Here is an 18,833-nt window from a genome sequence, read left to right as displayed (position 1 = left end):
TCTCGCCACATTGTCCGCTCATGCCACCAAACACGCCCGACGCCAACGGGCATGGAAAATTACGGCCATAGAGTGATTTCAGATAATAACCAATCAATAAAACTTTACCCATTTTTGAATAAACTGCACAGATGTATTTTACTCACGATATATTTAAATACTACCCTGAAGAATTATAGCAATGTAACATTCCTGGGTTCTGCTCACCTCCTCCACCTCCAGTGAACATGAATAAATCAGGAATGATTTGAGTAGAGTTTCACTCATCTCAAAAGATAAAAGAGCAGAGCAAAGATATATATTTCTAAATCTCCCATATTTGGCTTAGTTTTAATTATTATATACATTGTTACAGGTGAATAGTATCATGTAAGTCGAAGAGTTATACAGCATTATTCTTATTGTAGAAATTTTGACAGATTAATACCTGTTTTCAGGCAAAGTGGTCATTGAAATTAGAGTGGGAGTTTGCAGTGCTACAAATCAATAAGGTGTGGAAAACTCGCATTTAATAATCTTGATATCCCTTGAAGCATGTGTAATATTTTAATAGTTCCTTGGAGAGATAGGGTGCCCTTTGAATTATTTGCCAGCATCTGAATTTTAAAAATGCCGGAAAAAAAAAAACAAGGCTTCCTGGTGCAAGAGGCATGCTGACCAACTAGTAGCACAGTTCTGCAGCTTTAACCCAAGGTCAGTGTTGGGCGCCTGTAAGTCATAGGCCTGAATTTTTCCTTCGTCGGGTGTGCGCGATCAGTGGGCCCAGAAGCGGATGGGAAATGGGCCGCGATCGGCCCCCGACTGCGATTTCACGCTGGCTGGCAGATCAATGTGTGCTGAAATGCTCAGCCCTGCCGGAGTGGGGGGCAGGTGCCGACCTAACTGAGGGTGCGGGTGAGCACTCTGGGTGAGCTCCCTGAAGACAGACTGCTGCTCCAGGGAGCTGCAGACCTCTACAGAATGAAGGAAACGACAAGAATGCTGCAAAATATGTCCATACAGCAGAATCAAGCACCTGAAAGAATACCTCATAAAACAATAGTCCCCAGATATCTTTTTATTTTATTTCCCCCTGGAGATTTCATCCTGCCCTGGATGGAGGTTCGAGCAAAAATGTGAATGCCACCTGGGAGAATGGCCGGTCCATCAACCGCAAATGTGGACAGGGTCCATGTAAAATCGCTGTTAATTACATCATTAATGGGCTTAATTTGCACACTTAATTATCAGCGATCGCGCTTCTGACTGCTGCACATGCCAACTGAGCAAAATATCATGTGAGTGCGCCAAGATGTTGGAACGCTCGTCCAACACCTGCTTGCAGGACATAAAATTCTGGCTATAGAGAAGCTTGTTCAGTTTTGGACTGTTAACCGGTTCTATAAAAGGTAACTCTTTCTATTAGTAAAGCAGCCTCCAGTCAGCAATTTACCTAATGAAATGGTCTCCCTCTCTACTACAGGAATTTTAATACAAAATAATAAAGCACAGGTCTGACACCTGAGCTGCTTAAAGAGCAGCAATTTTACAGCGTGACTTACAGCAACAATTAACTTACAACTCTCAGTGTAAGTCAGCACAATATTTATTCCATGAGTGAGAAAGAGCAACAGTTATTCAATGGTTAGACGTTTTGTCTTGCTGTTTATACAGGATCTGCAAATGGTATTGCAAGCCACACAACTCTTCATCATTTGATAGGAATCTCATGTGACATCAAGGGCCATCTTACGCTGCAGGGTGACATAGAGATAAAGGTATATGGGCTGCTCCGAGCAATGGTAACACTTGTTTCAGTAAATGCACGTGGGGATCCCTCCAGCCTAGAATGCACACAAGCAGAAAGAAAGTGATGCCTACGTTCAGCAATACTGGCAGGATGGAAGGTATCATCAACGTATCTATATGGAGAATAAGAAGGTCACCAGACAGAGTCAACTGAACTTTTAACCCACTGCATTGCTGATGGATTTTTTGTTTCTGCTTTCAAAATCGGAGCAAGAATTGGGCCAGGAAATCATTGATATAGCGTTTGCCAAGTGTGCTTTCCAAAGCGAGCAGGAAACTTTCTTGAAAGTAAGGGTTCGGATATTTAAACATGTTAAATAGCAATTAAGCAGCAATTCAATGTTCTATTCTGCCTATAACAGCCAGAGCATAGATCTCCCAATCTGTGTGAATCTCACCAGGGTGCAGAAGGCACGAGCAACATGATAGGAAGCATTTTAAATAGAAAAACAGCTACAGCCATGCCAAGGGAAGACTCGTACTCTCTCTGTCCTAGCAAACTACCACCCCAAATCCAACCTCCCTTTCCTCTCTAACATCTTTGAATATTTTGCCGCCTCCCAATTCCATGCCCAACTTTCCCGGAAGGCCATATTTCAACCCTTCTAATCAGATTTCCGTCCTTACCACAGTACTGAAATGGTGCCTAACAAAGTCACAAATGATATCCTATGGCAGAGGCAAACTATCGCACTTCGCCCTTCTCAACCTGTCTGCAACCTTTGACATAGTTAACTACCCATGGTCTTATGGTGCAGTAGGTAGCGCCCTACCTCTAAGCTAGAAACTTCGGGTTCAAGATTACCACAGAAAGTGTGTTCAAAGCACGACCAAAAAGTTTGATCATCAACCTGCAAATCCTCCCAATACGCCTATAGCAGGCAATAAAAGCAGGAGAGTTTTCTGGTCAGCAATGTCGGAACTGTGTAGTAGCTGCAGCGCAACGCCCTCCTCATGTTAAAAGACTCCACACACAAGCTCTTGCCAAGGGCTCTGCTGTGTGGCAAGTGTCCTCCTTGCTTCAAGGGACTACTAGAGAGAGTTGATGACACCATCCTATTCCAGCGCCTCTCCACTGCCATCTAGCTGAATGGGACTACACTCAGCTGGTTCCATTTTCACCCATCTAATCATAGTGTTAGGGGGAATACAGTAAGAATTTATTGAAAGGGAATTACTTAAAAACCCAGACAGTCATGCCATCAAGTACATTGACAGTTAAAGGTTACCAGATGAACTTTGCACACCCTTAGGGCCTGCATTCACCAGAAAGGTCCTGGGAGCCAGACTGGAAACAGAGAACAAAACAAGATAGGTTAAGTGTGCTCTTCAACGGATAAGGAAAGGACAGCTGGTACCAGCTCAGATAGGGGGAAAGGCTCTGCCTGGGTGAAACGGGATGTATGTACCTGGAACCAGAGATACCTGCTTAGTGTAAACCTGACGAGATTGGAATTTGAACAATGTCCTTGTGTGTGACCTGTCATGTATAAATATGCTGAATACTTGTAATTTAGCAGAGTGCTACCTCAAGCTGCTTTGCTGGTTCTCTCCTTGCAATTGCTCAAATAATCGATCGTGACTTGTACCTGAGTCTCTTGTGGTTCGTTTGTCAAAGATACCACAACAATAGTCAGAATATCAGTTACAATGTCTTCTCTTCCCACTCCTGCACTGTTAGCTCTGGTGGCTGCCAAGGATCTATCCTTGGCCCCTCCTATTTTTCATGTACATGCTGCTCCTCGGTGACATCATCCAAAACCACAATGTCAGTTTTCATATGTACACTGATGACATTCAGCACTATCTCACCACTACCTCTCTCGACTCCACTGTCGCTAAACTATCAGATTGCTTATGCAGCATTCAGTACTGCATGGGCAAAGGTTTCCTCCAATTAAATATGGGGAATACCGAAGCCATTCTTTTTGGTCCCCACTCCAATCTCCATTCTTTAGCAACCGACTTCGTCCCTCTCCCTAGCAACAGTCCAGAATGAAACCAGTCTGTTCGCAATCTTGGTGCCATAGTTGACCTAGAATAAATTCTAACCACATTTAATGCCATCAGCTAGGCTCGCCATTTCCACCTTCGTAACATTATCCAACTTTGTCCCTGTCTCAGCTCATCTGCCAAAACCTTCATTCATTCAGTCCCTCATTACCTCCAGCCCCATAACCCTCTGGGATATCTGTGCTCCTCTAAGTCTGGCCACTTGAGCATATTCATTTTGAATCACTCCACCATTGGTGGCTAGGCCTTCAGTTGCCAAGGCTGTAAGTTCTGGGATTCTCTCTCTCTACCTCTCCACCTTTCTAGCTCATTTTTCTCCTTGAAAACAAACCTTAAAACATATCTCTTTGACCAAACTTTTGGTAATCTGTCCCACTATCTCCTTAATGGGATTCAGTGTCATATTTTGTTTTATAATGCTCCTGTGAAGTGCTTTGGACTGCTTTATTACATAAAAGGCATTTTATATATAAATTTCACTCTTGTTGATGTTATTGAGAGTATATTAATCATGGGTGACTTTAATCTCCATGCAGATTGGGAAAATAAAATTGGCAGAGGTAGTCATGAGCAAGAATTCATAGAGTGTATCCAGGACAGTTTCCTAGAACAATATGTTATGGATTCAAGCAGGGATCAGGTTATTTTGGATCTGGTAATGTGTAATGTGTAATGAGGCAGGTTTAATAAATAATCTCAGAGTAAAAGATACCCTAGGAATCAGTGACTATAAGATGGTAGAATTTAGCATTCAGTTTGAGAGTGAGAAACTTGGATCAGAAACAACTGTGCTAAACTTACATAAGACCATAAGACATAGGAGCAGAAATTAGGCCAATCGGCCCATCGAGTCTGCTCCGCCATTCAATCTTGGCTGATAAGTTTCTCAACCCCATTCTCCCTCCTTCTCCCCGTAACCTTTGATTCCCTTACCAATCAAGAACCTATCTATCTCTGTCTTAAATACACTCAATGACCTGGCCTCCACAGCCTTCTGTGGCAATGAATTCCATAGATTCACCACTCTCTGGCTAAAGAAGTTTCTCCTCATCTCTGTTCTAAAAGGTCTTCCCTTTACTCTGAGGCTGTGCCCTTGGGTCCTAGTCTCTCCTACTAATGGAAACATCTTCCCCACATCCACTCTATCCAAGCCTTCAGTATTCTGTAAGTTTCAATCAGATCCCCCTCATCCTTCTAAACTCCATCGAGTATAGACCCAGAGTCCTCATAAGGGTAATTATAAAGGAATGAGGGCAGAGTTGGCTGGAGTGGACTGGGAAAGGAGTTTAGCAGAAAAGACAGTTGATGAATAATGACTGGCGTTAAGAAAATAGCTCATGACTCACAACAAAGACATATCCCAGTGAGGAAGAAGGATTGTAGGAAGGGGATAAACCAACCATAGTTAATCAAGGAAATTAAGGGTAGTATCAAAGTGAAAGAAAAAACACACAATGTGGCAAAGATCAGTGGTAAGCCAGAGGATTGAGAAAGTTTTAAAAACCAACAAAAGATGACCAAAAAAATAATAAAGAGGGAGAAAATAAACTTAGAGGGTAAACTAGCAAGTAATATAAAAATGGACAGTAAGAGCTTCTTTAAATATATAAAAAGGAAGAGAGAGGCCAAAGTCAATACAGGCTCCTTAGAGAATGAGTCTCGGGAAATAATATTGGGGAACCAGGAAATGGCAGAGGAGTCAAATAAAGACTTTGCATCAGTCTTCACAGTAGAAGGCACTAACAGCATAGAAAAAATACTGAATAATCATGGGGCAAAAAGGGGGAGGAAATAAATACAATAACTATCACTAGAGAAAAAGTACTAGAGAAACTAATGGGGCAAAAGGCCGATAAGTCACCTGGACCTGATGGGTTGCATCCTAGGATATTAAAGGAAATATCTGCAGAGATAGTAGATGCGCTAGCAGTAATCTTCCAAGAATCCTTAGACTCTGGAAAAGTCCCAGAGGATTGGAAAACTGCCAATGTAAACACCCTTATTCAAAAAAGGGAGGGAGACAAAAAACATGTAACTATAGGCCAGTTAGCTTAACATCTGTCATTGGGAAAATGTTGGGGTCTATTATAAAGGATGTAATAGCAGAGAATTTAGAAATGCACAATATAATCAAGTAGAGTCAGCATGGTTTCATGAAGGGGAAATCATGCCTGACAAATTTATTAGAATTCTTTGAGGAGGTAACAAGCAGAATAGATAAAGGGGAGCCAGTAGATGTAATATATTTGGCTTTCCAAAAGATGTTTAATAAGGTAACACATATAAGGCTACTTAATAAGATAAGAGCCTATGGTGTTGGGGGTAGTATATTAGCATTGGTAGAGGATTGGCTAACTAATAGAAGACAGAGAGTTGGGATAGGGGGGCATTTTCAGCTTGGTAACCTGTAACTAGTGGAGTGCCACAGGGATCAGTGCTGGGGCCACAATTATTTACAATATATATTAATGACTTGGATGAGTGAAATGAATGTACTATCACCAAGTTTGCGGATGACACAAAAATACGTTGGAAGGCAAGTGGTGAGGATGAGACAAGGAGTCTACAGAGGGATATAGACAGGTTAAGTGAATGGGCAAAAACATGGCAGACGCAATATAATGTGGGAAAGTATGAGATTATGCACTTTGGCAGGAAGAATAGAGGAGCTGAATATTATTTAAATGGGGAAAGACTGAAGAAAGCTGCAGCACAGAGGGATTTCGGGGTCCTCGTGCATGAATCACAAAAAGCTAGCTTACAAGTTCAGCAGGTAATAGGTAAGGCAAATGGAATGTTGGCTTCTATTTCAAAGGGAATGAAGTATAACAATAGGGAAATCTTGCTAAAACTATACAAGGCACTAGTTAGACCACACCTAGAATACTGTGAACAGTTTTGGCCCCCTTGTCTAAGGAAAGATATACTGGCATTGGATGCAGTCTAGAGAAGGTTCACTAGGTTGATCCCGGGGATGGAGGGATTTTCTTATGAGGAGAAGTTGAGTCGGTTGGGCCTTTACTCATTGAAGTTTAGAAGAATGAGAGGTGACCTTATTGAAACATATAAGATTCTTAGGGGGCTTGACAGGGTAGATGCTGAGAGGTTGTTTCCCCTTATGGGAGAGTCTAGGACCAGAGAGCATAATTTCAGAGCAAGGGGTCACCCATTTAAAACAGAGATGAGGAGGAATTTCTTCTTTCAGAGGGTAGTCAGTCTGTGGAATTCTTTACCGCAGAGGGCTATAGAGGCTGGGTCATTAAGCATATTCAAGGCTGAGATAGACAGGTTTTTAATCAGTAAGGGAATCAAGGGTTATGGGGAAAAGGCAGGAAAGTAGAGTTGAGAATTATTAGATCAGTCATGATCTCATTGAATGGCGGAGCAGGCTTGATGGGCCGAATGGCCTACTTCTGCTCCTACGAATTATGGTCTTCTGGACTATGAGAAATGGGTGTGAGAGGACAATAAGATGAAGTCGAGTGTGACAGCTGTCTGTCAAGATGGAGATTAGAGGAGAAGACTCGAGAGAAAGTAAAATGTAGGACTGTGAGCTGTGTTGGTCAGAGGAGTGTTTTACAGGAGAACATTGGTGAGGTGAGAGAGTTGTAGAACACTCACTTAAGTGGACCTCATGAAGCCAATAAGCTTTTTTGCGGCACTGGATCCTGGTCCCAGGCACCACACTCCTGCTGCTCACCACCTCTGCTACATGCAGCCACACCTGCTTGGCAAGGTTGGCTGGCCTCCACAGAAAAGAGGACTTTTCTTCTTGCCCTGACTCCATCCATAATGACCTCCATGGACATCAGTCTTCCCATGTCTTGTCTCCATTCAGCACCAGTTTTCTGTTTCCTTTTGTATTTTGAATGCTTCACTCAGAGCTGGCATTGTGAGCTCCGCTGGGCTCCCTTTAAATAGAAATTCTTCATTGCTTGTTTAGGCAAGCCATGTCATTCACCCTCCCTGAATGGTTGGTGACCAGAAATGTGATAAGAATGGTGTGACTCTGGGAAAGAGCCTTGGCAAAGGTTGTTGAGTAATCAAACAGGCTCTTGACCTGGAAATGGCCTTGCCATTTAGACAGGAGCTAAGTTGACAAAATTTCCGCCCTTAATACCTATAGTTTCCCATCCTTGACAACATGCTAATGAGTCGATTCTTTACACTCCCTAGGTTATTAATGTGCTTTTCATAATGGGACACCCAAAATTGCTGCTTTATATTTGTCCTAACATTTTGTATAGTCTTGTTACATAGTTGGCAACTTAACATTATAATAGGATGATAAAGGGGTGACCTAACTGAAGTATGTAACATATTAAATGGTATAGACCAAGTAATATTCTAGTAGGGCCTAAAAATGATTTCGACTTTAGAAGAAAGTATACTGAAAACAGATGTTAGAAAAAAAATTCTCAGAATACTTTGCCAGTTAAGTTATTGAATCAAATATGTTTCGGGAGTTTGAGATATAGTTGGAAACTAGGGTAGGTGAATTGAAATACTAAAGGAGTAAACTCAGAGTCCAAAATCTTTTTCTTTTCCTTGTCTTTGTGCCTATGTTCTAATGAGACCATCACTGTTACAGGAAATGTCTTTCCCCTATCATTTTTAGTGCCTTTGCTCCCCTGTGTATTTTAAATGATCCTGTTTCCCCACTCATACTAGCCCAGAAGATTATGGGCTGAAAAGGCAAAGCATATTTGCCACAACTCAGATAAACACCAGAGGAAAATGCCATTGCGAACTCCACACATGACATGACCCAAATTACCAAACTCTTCATAGTGAGATAATGTCATTTTTTGATGATTTGCCACACTTGTGTGTGTGGGGGGGTGATCTTCTTTCTAAGGCTAGTCTCTCTCTCTCTTTCTCAGATTATCCAAACCTACAATGATATAGCTATTAAGCTGCATGCATGATCATCCTCCAGCACAGAACTGCTGCAAACACCAGCAGACCAGAATTTTAAACAGCTAACCAGAATGGGGCAGAATGTTTTGGGATGCTGTTACATTCAAGCTTGTGGTGTACCTTCAATGCTGCGCTAGCTATGAGGCCAAAACTAACAGAGCAAAGAATAATTTGTCACATCACTGCACTGAATTCCTTAATGTCTAAAACATAACAGTGCATTTCTGTCCTTGCATCCAGAAGACATATTCAATAGTACAACCCCAATAAATATCAGGAAGAGATTTTTTTTAAGCAGCACAAACATTTAATATTTCTGTTTTGTAAAACTGCTGCCCAAATATTATCTGTAAGAACCCATAAGCTAAAAGTTTGATTTCTCTCATTTGTTAAATAAAAACTATAGATCTTATATTCTGATGAAAAATATTCGAATTTTCATGTCCGTACCTTTGCCAACAATAACAAGGGGCCGCTTGGCATTTTTAATGATCAAAGCTGCTTCTTTCACTGCTTGAGGCTCTGCCATGGCTACTGGGGCACGGAGACAACAAGGAACAGTTCTATATGGAGAAAGACAATTAGATGGATTTGCTTAGCTCTTATCTTCCAGCTGCATGATACAATGACAAGCTTCTACACTGATAATGTAAAACGAGCACTTACTATGATTTTATAAGTGCACATTCCATAGGAAAATAAATCAACTTCACCTATATGATTTGTATCAAGAACAAAAAGGGCATTTATGTGATTTATTCGGGTCAGCAGTGCACCTTATTGTAAAAGTCAGGAGAGAAAAATGGTTTTATCTGTGTTCAGTGTTGCTTTCCAAAGCCATAAATCACGCGTGCACACACACACACACACACAGACACACACAGACACACACACACAAACATACATCAATCTAAAGGATGAAGGCAGTGTCTGTAATTTCACAGCACAATGCAGTCAGAGACCATCATTTGGCCTCTGCTACTACTGAAGCCTTTGCCTTATTTTTCTGATTATCTGGAGTTTTGAAATATTGATGCTGGAAATCATGCTGAAATGAGCAGTTAATGGTATCTCACCCTGTGCTAAATTGGCTCATAAGGGCATACCTGATCATAGTACAAGTTACAACTGTCGACTGTATCCTGATTATCAATTCCCAGTTCACAGATTTTTGTTTGGACCCTTAGACAAAAATCTAAGGGACATAATCTATTTCTTCCTCTAACGAGACAGAAATAATCTGAAACAAGCATAGTACTACAACTGTGTTGTCTTAACTTCAACCCTAAGCAAAGATTTGAATGCCAGTCAATTGAATGACAGGGTCTCTTGGCAGAGGGAATACTAATGCTAAAAGATGGGGAAAGGTTTGATAAAACAGCTATGCTGGATACTATCTGTTAATTGCACATCAGTTGGATGTTTTTGGATTCAGGTAGTGGGTATTAATCGGGGATAGCAGGATGGCCACAAATGCTTCTAAATGCATTTAGAAAATAAAATGAGTTTGAGTAGAGCCTGTTTCACTCCCTACTGGGGAATACTGCACTTAGTTTGGGTCACCAAACAAGAATGGGGGTATTCTGACTATGGAGGGAAGGAAACTAAGGAAGCTGGCACAGTGTACACTGGAACAAAGGCAATTCAAGGAGATCTCATTAAAGTTTACAGGGCTCTAAGGAGATAAATTGAAGTCAAATATATATTAGTTGACATAACAATGACCTTGCGATCAAGGGCACAGACTCAAACTCAGAAGACTGAGGATGGACAGTTCAGATGTAACTACTCAAGACAAAGGTCAGTCAATGTGTGGAACAGGCTGCCCTAGAGACAAACTGTTTATTTTGGAAAGAGAGGTGATTGAGTGGGTAAAAGCAAAGGTGTTATTTTTATATAAGAAGAAATGAGAACAATCCAGATGGAACACAATGTTCATTCCCCAAGTTCCCCATGTTCAAAGAAGCAGCAATTAAATTGAATCATTAATTCTAAAGCTAATAACCAATGTCTGACTAATCTTGACACATAGACCTACCTCAGTGATGCACTCTGGATTTTTGACGTCACCATGTCCCCAGGAATGTCAACATAACAAGCTCCTGGGCGGCCATAGATACTACTTCTAACTGCCTTTAAAAAAATATAAAATGATTTGAAATTTCTACTAGCAAAAAGCCAATAGTAAACAAAGAAAAAGAATGAGCTTGAAATTATATAGCACCCTTTACGACTTCAAGATGTTCCAAAGTGCTTTACAACTAATTAAATATTATATCTTTCAGCCAATGTCCCAGAACCTTCCATCACCATCCTTTGGTACGTCCTGTCCCATTAAAAGGATAGAACCCTCAGGGGTGGCAGTACAGCAGTATACTATTGGGAGGGAGTGGCCCTGGGAGTCCTCAACATTGACTGTGGACCCCATGAAGCCTCATAGAATCAGATGGAAGTTAGATAGATAGATGGAAGTTTCCTACTGCTTACCCCTACTACCCTCCCTCAGCTGATGAAACCACTTGGAAGAAGCATTAAAGGTAGCAGGGGCAGTGAATATGCTCTGGGTGGGGGACTTCAATGTTCAGCACCAAAAGTGGCCATGTAGCACCACTACTGACTGAGCTGGTCAAGTCCTGAAGGACATATCTGCCAGATTGCACCTGCAGTAAGTGTTGAGAGAACCAACACAAGAGGAAAAATCTACTTGACCTCATCCTCACCAATCTGCCTGTATCAGATACATACACCCATCACAGTATTGGTAGGAGTGACCACCACACAGTTCTTGTGGAGACAGTTTTGTCTTCACACTAATGACACCCTCCACCCTGCTAAGTGGGATAAATTAAGAACAGATTTAGCAGCTCAAAACTGGGTAAGTATGAAGTGTTGTGGGCTGCAGCAGAATTGTATATCACCACAATATGTAACCTTATGATCCAGCATATCCCTCACTCTATCATTACCATTAAGCCAAGAGCTGGTTCAATGAGGAGTGTAGCGGAGCATGCCAGAAGTAGCACCTGTCATCTAAAAAGAGATACCAACCTCGCAAAGGTAACACAGGACTACATGCATGCTAAAGAGCAGAATATCATGTTGTAGTCAGAGCTAAGCAATTCTGCAATTAGCTCACAGCTTTGCAATCTCAAATCCAGTCATGAATGGCGGTGAACAATTAAATAACTAACAGGAGGAGGAGGCTCCATGAACATCCCCGTCCTCAATGATGTGGGAGCCCAGAACATCAGTGCAAAAGACAAGGCTGAAGCATTTGCAAATATCTTCAGCCAAGTGGATGACCAACCTTGGCCTCCTCCTGAGGTCCACAGCATTACTGATGCTAGACTTCAGCTAATTTTACTCACTCCATGTCATATCAAGAAAAGACTGAGTGTACTAGATGGAATAAAGGCTATAGGTCCTGACAACATCCCGACAATAGTACTGAAGACTTGTGTTCCAGAACTAGCCTCAACCCTAGCCAAGCTGTCCATTACAGCTACAACACTGCATCTCTCCAGCAATGTGGAAAATTGCCTAGGTATGTCCCATCCATAGTAAACAAGACAAATCCAATCAGACCATTTACTACCCCATCAGCTGACTCTCAATCATCAGCAATGTAATGCAAGGTTTTTTGTTAACAGTGCTATCAAGTGGCATTTACTCAGCAAAAACTTGCTCACTGGTGCTCAGTTTGGGTTCTGCCAGGGCTACGCAGCTCCAGACCTTTCACAACATTGATTCAAACGTTGGCAAAAGAGCTGAATTCCAGAGGTGAGGTGAGAGTGACTGCCCTTGACATCAAGTCGGAGTGCAGCATCAAGGAGCCCTAGCAAAGCTGGAGTCAATGGGGCTCAGGGCCAAAACCCTCCACAGATTGGAGTCATACCGAGCATAAAGGAGGATGGTTCTGGATGTTGGAGGCCAATCATCTCAGTCCCGGGATGTCACTGCAGGAGTTAACAGGTTAGTGTCCAAAGCCTGACCATCTTCAGCTGCTTCATTAGTGGCCTTCCCTCCATCATAAGGTTAGAAATGGGGATGTTCATAGATGATTACACAGCGTTCAGTTCATTTGTACCTCCTCAGATAATAAAGCAGCCCATCCCAACATATAGCATGACCTGGACAGCATTCAGGCTTGAACTGATATGTGGCAAGTAACATTTGCAACACACAATTGCCAGGCAATTGCTATTTCCAACAAGAGAGAACCTAACTACCTCTCCCTGATGATAATTGACATTGCCATCACAGAAACCCCCACCAACAACATTTTAGATATCATCATTGACCAAAACCTTAACTGGATCAGTCATGTGAATATTGCGACTACAAGAGCAAGTCAGAGGCTGGGAATTCTGTGGCTAACTCGCCTCCTGACTTCCCAAATTCTGTCCACCATCTACAAGGCACAAGTCAGGGTAGAATACTCCCCAGGTTCCTCGATGAATGCAGATCCAACAACATTCAAGAAGCTCAAAACCATTCCAGAACAAAGCAGCCCACTTGACTGGCACTCCATCCACTATCTTAAACATATATTCCCTGCACCACAAGTGCACAGTGGCAGCAATGTATACCATCTACGAGATGCAATAAAGCAAAGTCACCAAAACTCCTTCGACTGCATCTTCTAAGCCTTACCTAGAATGACAAAGGCAGTAGACACAAGGAACCAACACCACCTAACAATTTCCCTCAAAGTTACACACCATCCTGACTTGGAAATTATTGGGATTCCCTCATCATCACTGGGTCAAAACCCTGGAACTCCCTCCCTATCAGCACCGTGTGTGTATCAACAGCACATGGAATGATGTGGTTCAAGTAAGCAGCTCACCTTCAACTTCTCAAGGGCAATTGGGCAATTGGTCTGGGAACCCAGGGGTGGGATGCTAATGCCGTGGCTCAGTTTTAGAGCTTTTTGTTCACCGTTCGAGTTCCTGACCGACAAATGTTTGTGCTATTTGCCAGAGACTAAGTTGGCAAAATCTGACCCACTGAGTCAAATTATCCACTGCAAAACAAAGTGTTCATTAGTAAACAACAATCTCAGGAGTTCTTCCACTTGCAAACACTGGAAAAGAAATTACTCACATCTTAGACTCTCTGAAGTTACTTCACTGTGAACTAGATGTTAACTCATTATACTTCAACAAAGATCACTGATAATATTAGATAAACATATTAGGGTTAATATCTTCTGCAAATGTATTTGATCTTTTGGGTCAATTTACTTCAAATGGGTTGTGAACAATTCTGCTTACAGTTATGAAAGTGATGAAGTAGCAATTGTATTATCTGAACTTGGGCTGTCAACTTTCATTGTAAGAGCAATGAACATATGTCTATTTTAAAACAATTGTTTTATTAGATAAAATTGCCAATGACGTGAGCCATTTTACCAACCATCACATTGCATTCAAAATTACCTTTTCTATTATGGCAGGTATAGCTTCCAAGCTGTTTGGTCTAGCTGAGAATTTGCTGTAAAGCCGACATGCTTCAACCTGAAAAAACATTGTAATGAAGCCTATTAAATAGAATTGGACTGGGAAAGTTAGAAGACAATACGTCACAAACCAGCTTACACAGTTTTATTAATATATAATGGCCTAGATTTTTCGGCAAAGGAAGGGTGCTCACTACTGACCTCAAAGAAAGTCTTGCAGAGAGATCCAGCATCTCTATGGTGAAAGCTTTACCTCCTCTCACCAAGCAGTGGATTTTTATTTTCTTTAATGGGGATTCGCAGCCTGGAGCTGCAGTAATGACTTCAAGCTGTCCAAGCAGTCAATCACAGAATTGTTACAGGGCAGGAGGCCATTCAGCCCATCATGCCTGCACCAGCTGTCCAAATGAGCATTTCACCTAGTGCCATTCTCCTGCCTTCTCCCCATAACCCTGCATATCATTTCCTTTCAAGAAATCATCTAACTCCCTTGAATGCCTCGTTTGAATCTGCCTCCACCACACTCTCAGGCAGTGCATTCCAGACCTAAACACTCACTGTGGGAGCAAGTTTTTTTCTCATGTCGCTTTTGCAATACACATCACATTCTTTGTCACATAAAAAAAATTCCCACATACAACCAATCAGGAAATGGAAAGAACTGAAATCAAATCACTTTTCAAAAATTTTGCAAAATAAAATTTTAACAACATCAACTGATTTCAATGATTGCAGGCTCTGGGAGAAGTGTCCACAGCACAGCTTACGATGAAGCAATCAATGGCAGGGTGCATTGGGGGGGCGCGGGGTGGAGCCAGGGGAGGGGGGGTGGGGAATGATGGTGAACATTGACTGCTCGCTTTCAAAATCCCCACAACATCTGCACATCTGGGCCAATACATTTCATAGAAAGGGGCCTCTCACCTTTCTTCCATTTTAGAATGCCAAAAGCACAGAAACTTTGACTTTCAAGTTCTGAACATCTACATCACTGTTCACATAATAGTATCTAGCATGGGAAAATAATCCAGAATACCAACCATTTGGGAATTAATGGGGAAGAAAAAACATGAGGACAGTAGTGTCTGAAGGATGCCAAAAGTACTCATTTCTCACTCTGTTGCTGCTAGTTTTGAAAGCAGAGAGGGTGCTGTCTGGTGACAAACTCCGATACAAACATAGGAGAAGAGGAAAGTGAAAAGATTTTTGTAAATATGTATGACTTTAAATTGACTCATTTGTCTAGTAACTTTAGGGAAGAGATAAAGTTATCGCTTAGAGAGGTAAAGACAGTTGATGCCAACAGTCTGGTCTCTTTTTTCAAAGGTCAATACCACCTTACATGCCTCTCACCACATTCCTGAGTCATTTTCTCTTTTATTAAGCAAATCCAATTGTTGTTTGAACATATTCTCTGTCTTCATTTGATAATACATAAGAAACCCTATAAATAACTGACAGATGAATTCATATACTGTCTAAAAAACAAGAAAAACAATTAGATTAATAACCACCAGATCATTACCATTGTAGCTTCACATCTATAACATTTTGAAAGTGGTAGGCAAAGCACAACATTTCATTTCAAAATGCATTTAAAAGTCTTCTGTAAACTGGCTCTTGTACAGCTTTTAAATTTAAATCATGTGAATATCTGATACACCTGAAGGTGGCACTCACGATGACAAATGCTCAGAACCTACCAGTGCTGTGGTATTGATTTTAAATTGTCAGACTGCCTGAAGTTCCTCTATAATACCACAGGGTGACACCAAAGGACACATATATTTACTGATTTCAGTCTTCCAATTTCTTTCCCATCCTGATTTTAAGATAATTCTCATCAGTTATTGTGCTGATATGCTCTGCCACAGCTAGAGAGAGAAATGCAAAGGATGCTTACAGGGTTTGCATCTCCTCCTCCTGAAAGGGTTTTTAGGTTTGGTTGAAAACTTAATGAACGCAACCTAATAACATATGATCTATGGAAATTAATACAAAATGCACAGTGCAGTCAGCCTTTCATTTTTATTCTGTAAATTAAGGAGATCTGTATTTTGCAACATATTGCAACTATTTTTATGCTAAAATGATCATAATTGTGCAATCATTTTATTGTTTTACACTTTAATTTTATTTGATTTAATGATTGTCTATGGCTATGTTGTCAATTATGATTGCCTGTTTGATTTGCAATGCCATCACAATTCGGCACCTGCCACCAGGATGATTTGTCAATAAACCAACTATCTATCCATCTCAGCCTGTCAGTTTCTAGATGCATTGTAATACAGAAGTACACTCTGACCATCCTCAGTATTATTTGCAGAGTAACCTATAAGTGAGATATTGTCCCACCCCAACCCTGCTGGGCAGCCTAAAGTGTGTACAGGTCACCTTGCTGACAAAGGTCACAAGGCAGAGGATTGCTACATCTGGTTATGAGTAATGAAATATATTAGATCGATGAACTAAATGTGGGTGACCACATGATAAGGTTCAAGGTCCAATTAAAAACCGAAGAAGTCAGCACAAATTGTGGAACACCCGATTGGGATTAGGACACATTTTAGAAAGATGAGGAACAAGCTAAATGAGAGGAGATTAAAGGAGATATTGACCTACCAACAGCAGAGATTTTCCCATCATGCTGTAAGTGAGGTGACAGGCGGGTAAAGCGACATTTTTCCCACCGGGTGCAATGGCAGGTTTTCACGCCATACTGTCCACTTACCGCCTCATTAACTATGCACCAGCAGGAAACACATCAGATCGCAGGCAGGTGGCGCTGATTCATAAAAACATAGAAGACAGGACAGGAGTAGGTCATTCAGCCCTTGAGACTGCTCTCAACACCATGCTTCCACTCTCTCCCCATACCCCTTGATGCCTTTAGAGTCTAGAAATCTATCTACTTCCTTCTAAAATATATTCAGTGACGTGGCCTCCACAGCTTTCTGTGGCAGGGAATTCCACAGGTTCACCACCAACGGAGTGAAGTTTCTCCTCTTCTCAGTTCTCAATGTTCTACCCGATATCCTGAAACTGTGACCCCTTGTTCTAGAACCACCCCCCACCCCCCAGTCAGAGGAAACATCACCCCTGCATCCAGTCTGTCCAGCCCTGTCGGAATTTTATTTGTTTCAATGAGATCCCCTCTCATTCTTCTAAACTCCACTGAATACAGGCCTAGCCGATTCAATCTCTCCTCATACAACAATCCTGCTGTCCCAGGAATCAGTCTGGTGAACATTCACTGCATTCCCTCTATGGCAAATATACCCTTTCTTAGGTAAGGAGATCAAAACTGCACACAGTTCTCCAGGTGTGGTCTCAAGGCCCTGTGCAGCTGCAGTAAGACATCCTTGCTCCTATACTCAAGTCCTCTCGCAATGTAGGCCAACATACCATTTGCTTTCCTAACTGCTTGCTGTGCCTGCATATTTGCTTTCAGTGATTGGTGGACAAGGGCACCCAAGTCCCTTTGTACACCAACATTTCCCAATCGATCACCATTTAAATATTACTCTGCCACTCTGTTTTTCCTACTGAAGTGGATAACTCACTCAACCTGTCTAAATCGCCTTGAAGCCTCTTAACATCCTCCTCACCACTCATATTCCCACCTAGTTTTGTGTCATCAGGAAATATTACATTTGGTTCCCTCACCCAAATCATTGATATATATTATGAATGGCTGGGGCGGAAGCACTGATCACTGACTGCCACTCAAACAAAGACCCAATTATTCCTACTCTCTGTTTCCTGTCTGCTAACCAATTCTCAATCCATGCCAATATATTACCCCCAATCCCATGTGCTTTCATTTTGCACACCAACCTTTAATGTGGGACTTTATCAAAAGCTTTCTGAAAATCCAAATACACCACATCCACTGGTTCTCCCTTAGTTATGCATTTCAACACTAATAGTTACGTCCACAAAAAACTCCAGTAAGTTTGTCAAACGTGATTTCCCTTTCTTAAATCAATGTTCACTTTGTCTAATCCCATTATATCTTTTAAGGGTCCTGTTATCACATCCTTTATGATAGACTTCAGCATTTTCCCCACTACTGATGTTAGTCTAACCAGTCTGTAATTCTGTTTCTCCCTCCCTCCCTCCTTTTTTAAATAGTGGGGTTACATTTTCCACCCTGTAATCTGCCGGGACTGTTTCAGAATCTACAGAATTTAGGAAGATGACAATCAACGCATCCACTATTTCCATAGTCACCTCCCTTAGTACCCTGGGATGTAGATCAGGTCCTGGGGATCGGCTTTCAGTCCAATTAACTTGTCCAGCACTTTTTTTTAGTAATACTAACTTTCTTTAATTCCTCCTGCTCACGAGACCCTTGGCTCCCTAGTATTTCTGGGAAGTTATTTGTGTCTTCCTCCATGAACACAGAACTAAAGTAGTTGCTAAATTCCTATATCACTTCCTTGTTCTCTATTATAAATTCTCCTGTTTCAGACTGTAGGGTACCTATATTTGTCTTCACTAATCTTTTTAATTTTACATGTTTATAGAAGCTTTTATAGTCTGCTTTTATGTTCCTAGCAAGTTTATTCTCATGCTCTATTTTTCTCCCCTTAATCAATCTCTTGATCCTCCTTTGCTGAATTCTAAATTGCTCCCAATTCTGAGG

At 41.4% G+C, this 18,833-nt stretch overlaps 1 protein-coding gene across 2 annotated transcripts in view; it reads right to left on the bottom strand.

Moving 5' to 3' along the window:
* Positions 1–18,833, bottom strand: part of hacl1 (2-hydroxyacyl-CoA lyase 1) — a 118,162-nt gene that overhangs the window by 87,515 nt on the left and 11,814 nt on the right. For both annotated transcript variants that reach the window (XM_041184291.1, XM_041184292.1), the window contains 3 exons: positions 14,163–14,240; positions 10,760–10,854; positions 9,172–9,284 (listed from right to left, as the gene is read on the bottom strand). In XM_041184291.1, coding sequence (XP_041040225.1) covers positions 9,172–9,284; positions 10,760–10,854; positions 14,163–14,240 — 286 coding nt within the window. The remainder of the gene's footprint in view (positions 1–9,171; positions 9,285–10,759; positions 10,855–14,162; positions 14,241–18,833) is intronic.

This window comes from Carcharodon carcharias, chromosome 3 (genome assembly GCF_017639515.1).
Source record: "Carcharodon carcharias isolate sCarCar2 chromosome 3, sCarCar2.pri, whole genome shotgun sequence".
Lineage (NCBI taxonomy): Eukaryota > Metazoa > Chordata > Chondrichthyes > Lamniformes > Lamnidae > Carcharodon > Carcharodon carcharias.
This window is presented reverse-complemented; position numbering and strand designations above follow the sequence as displayed.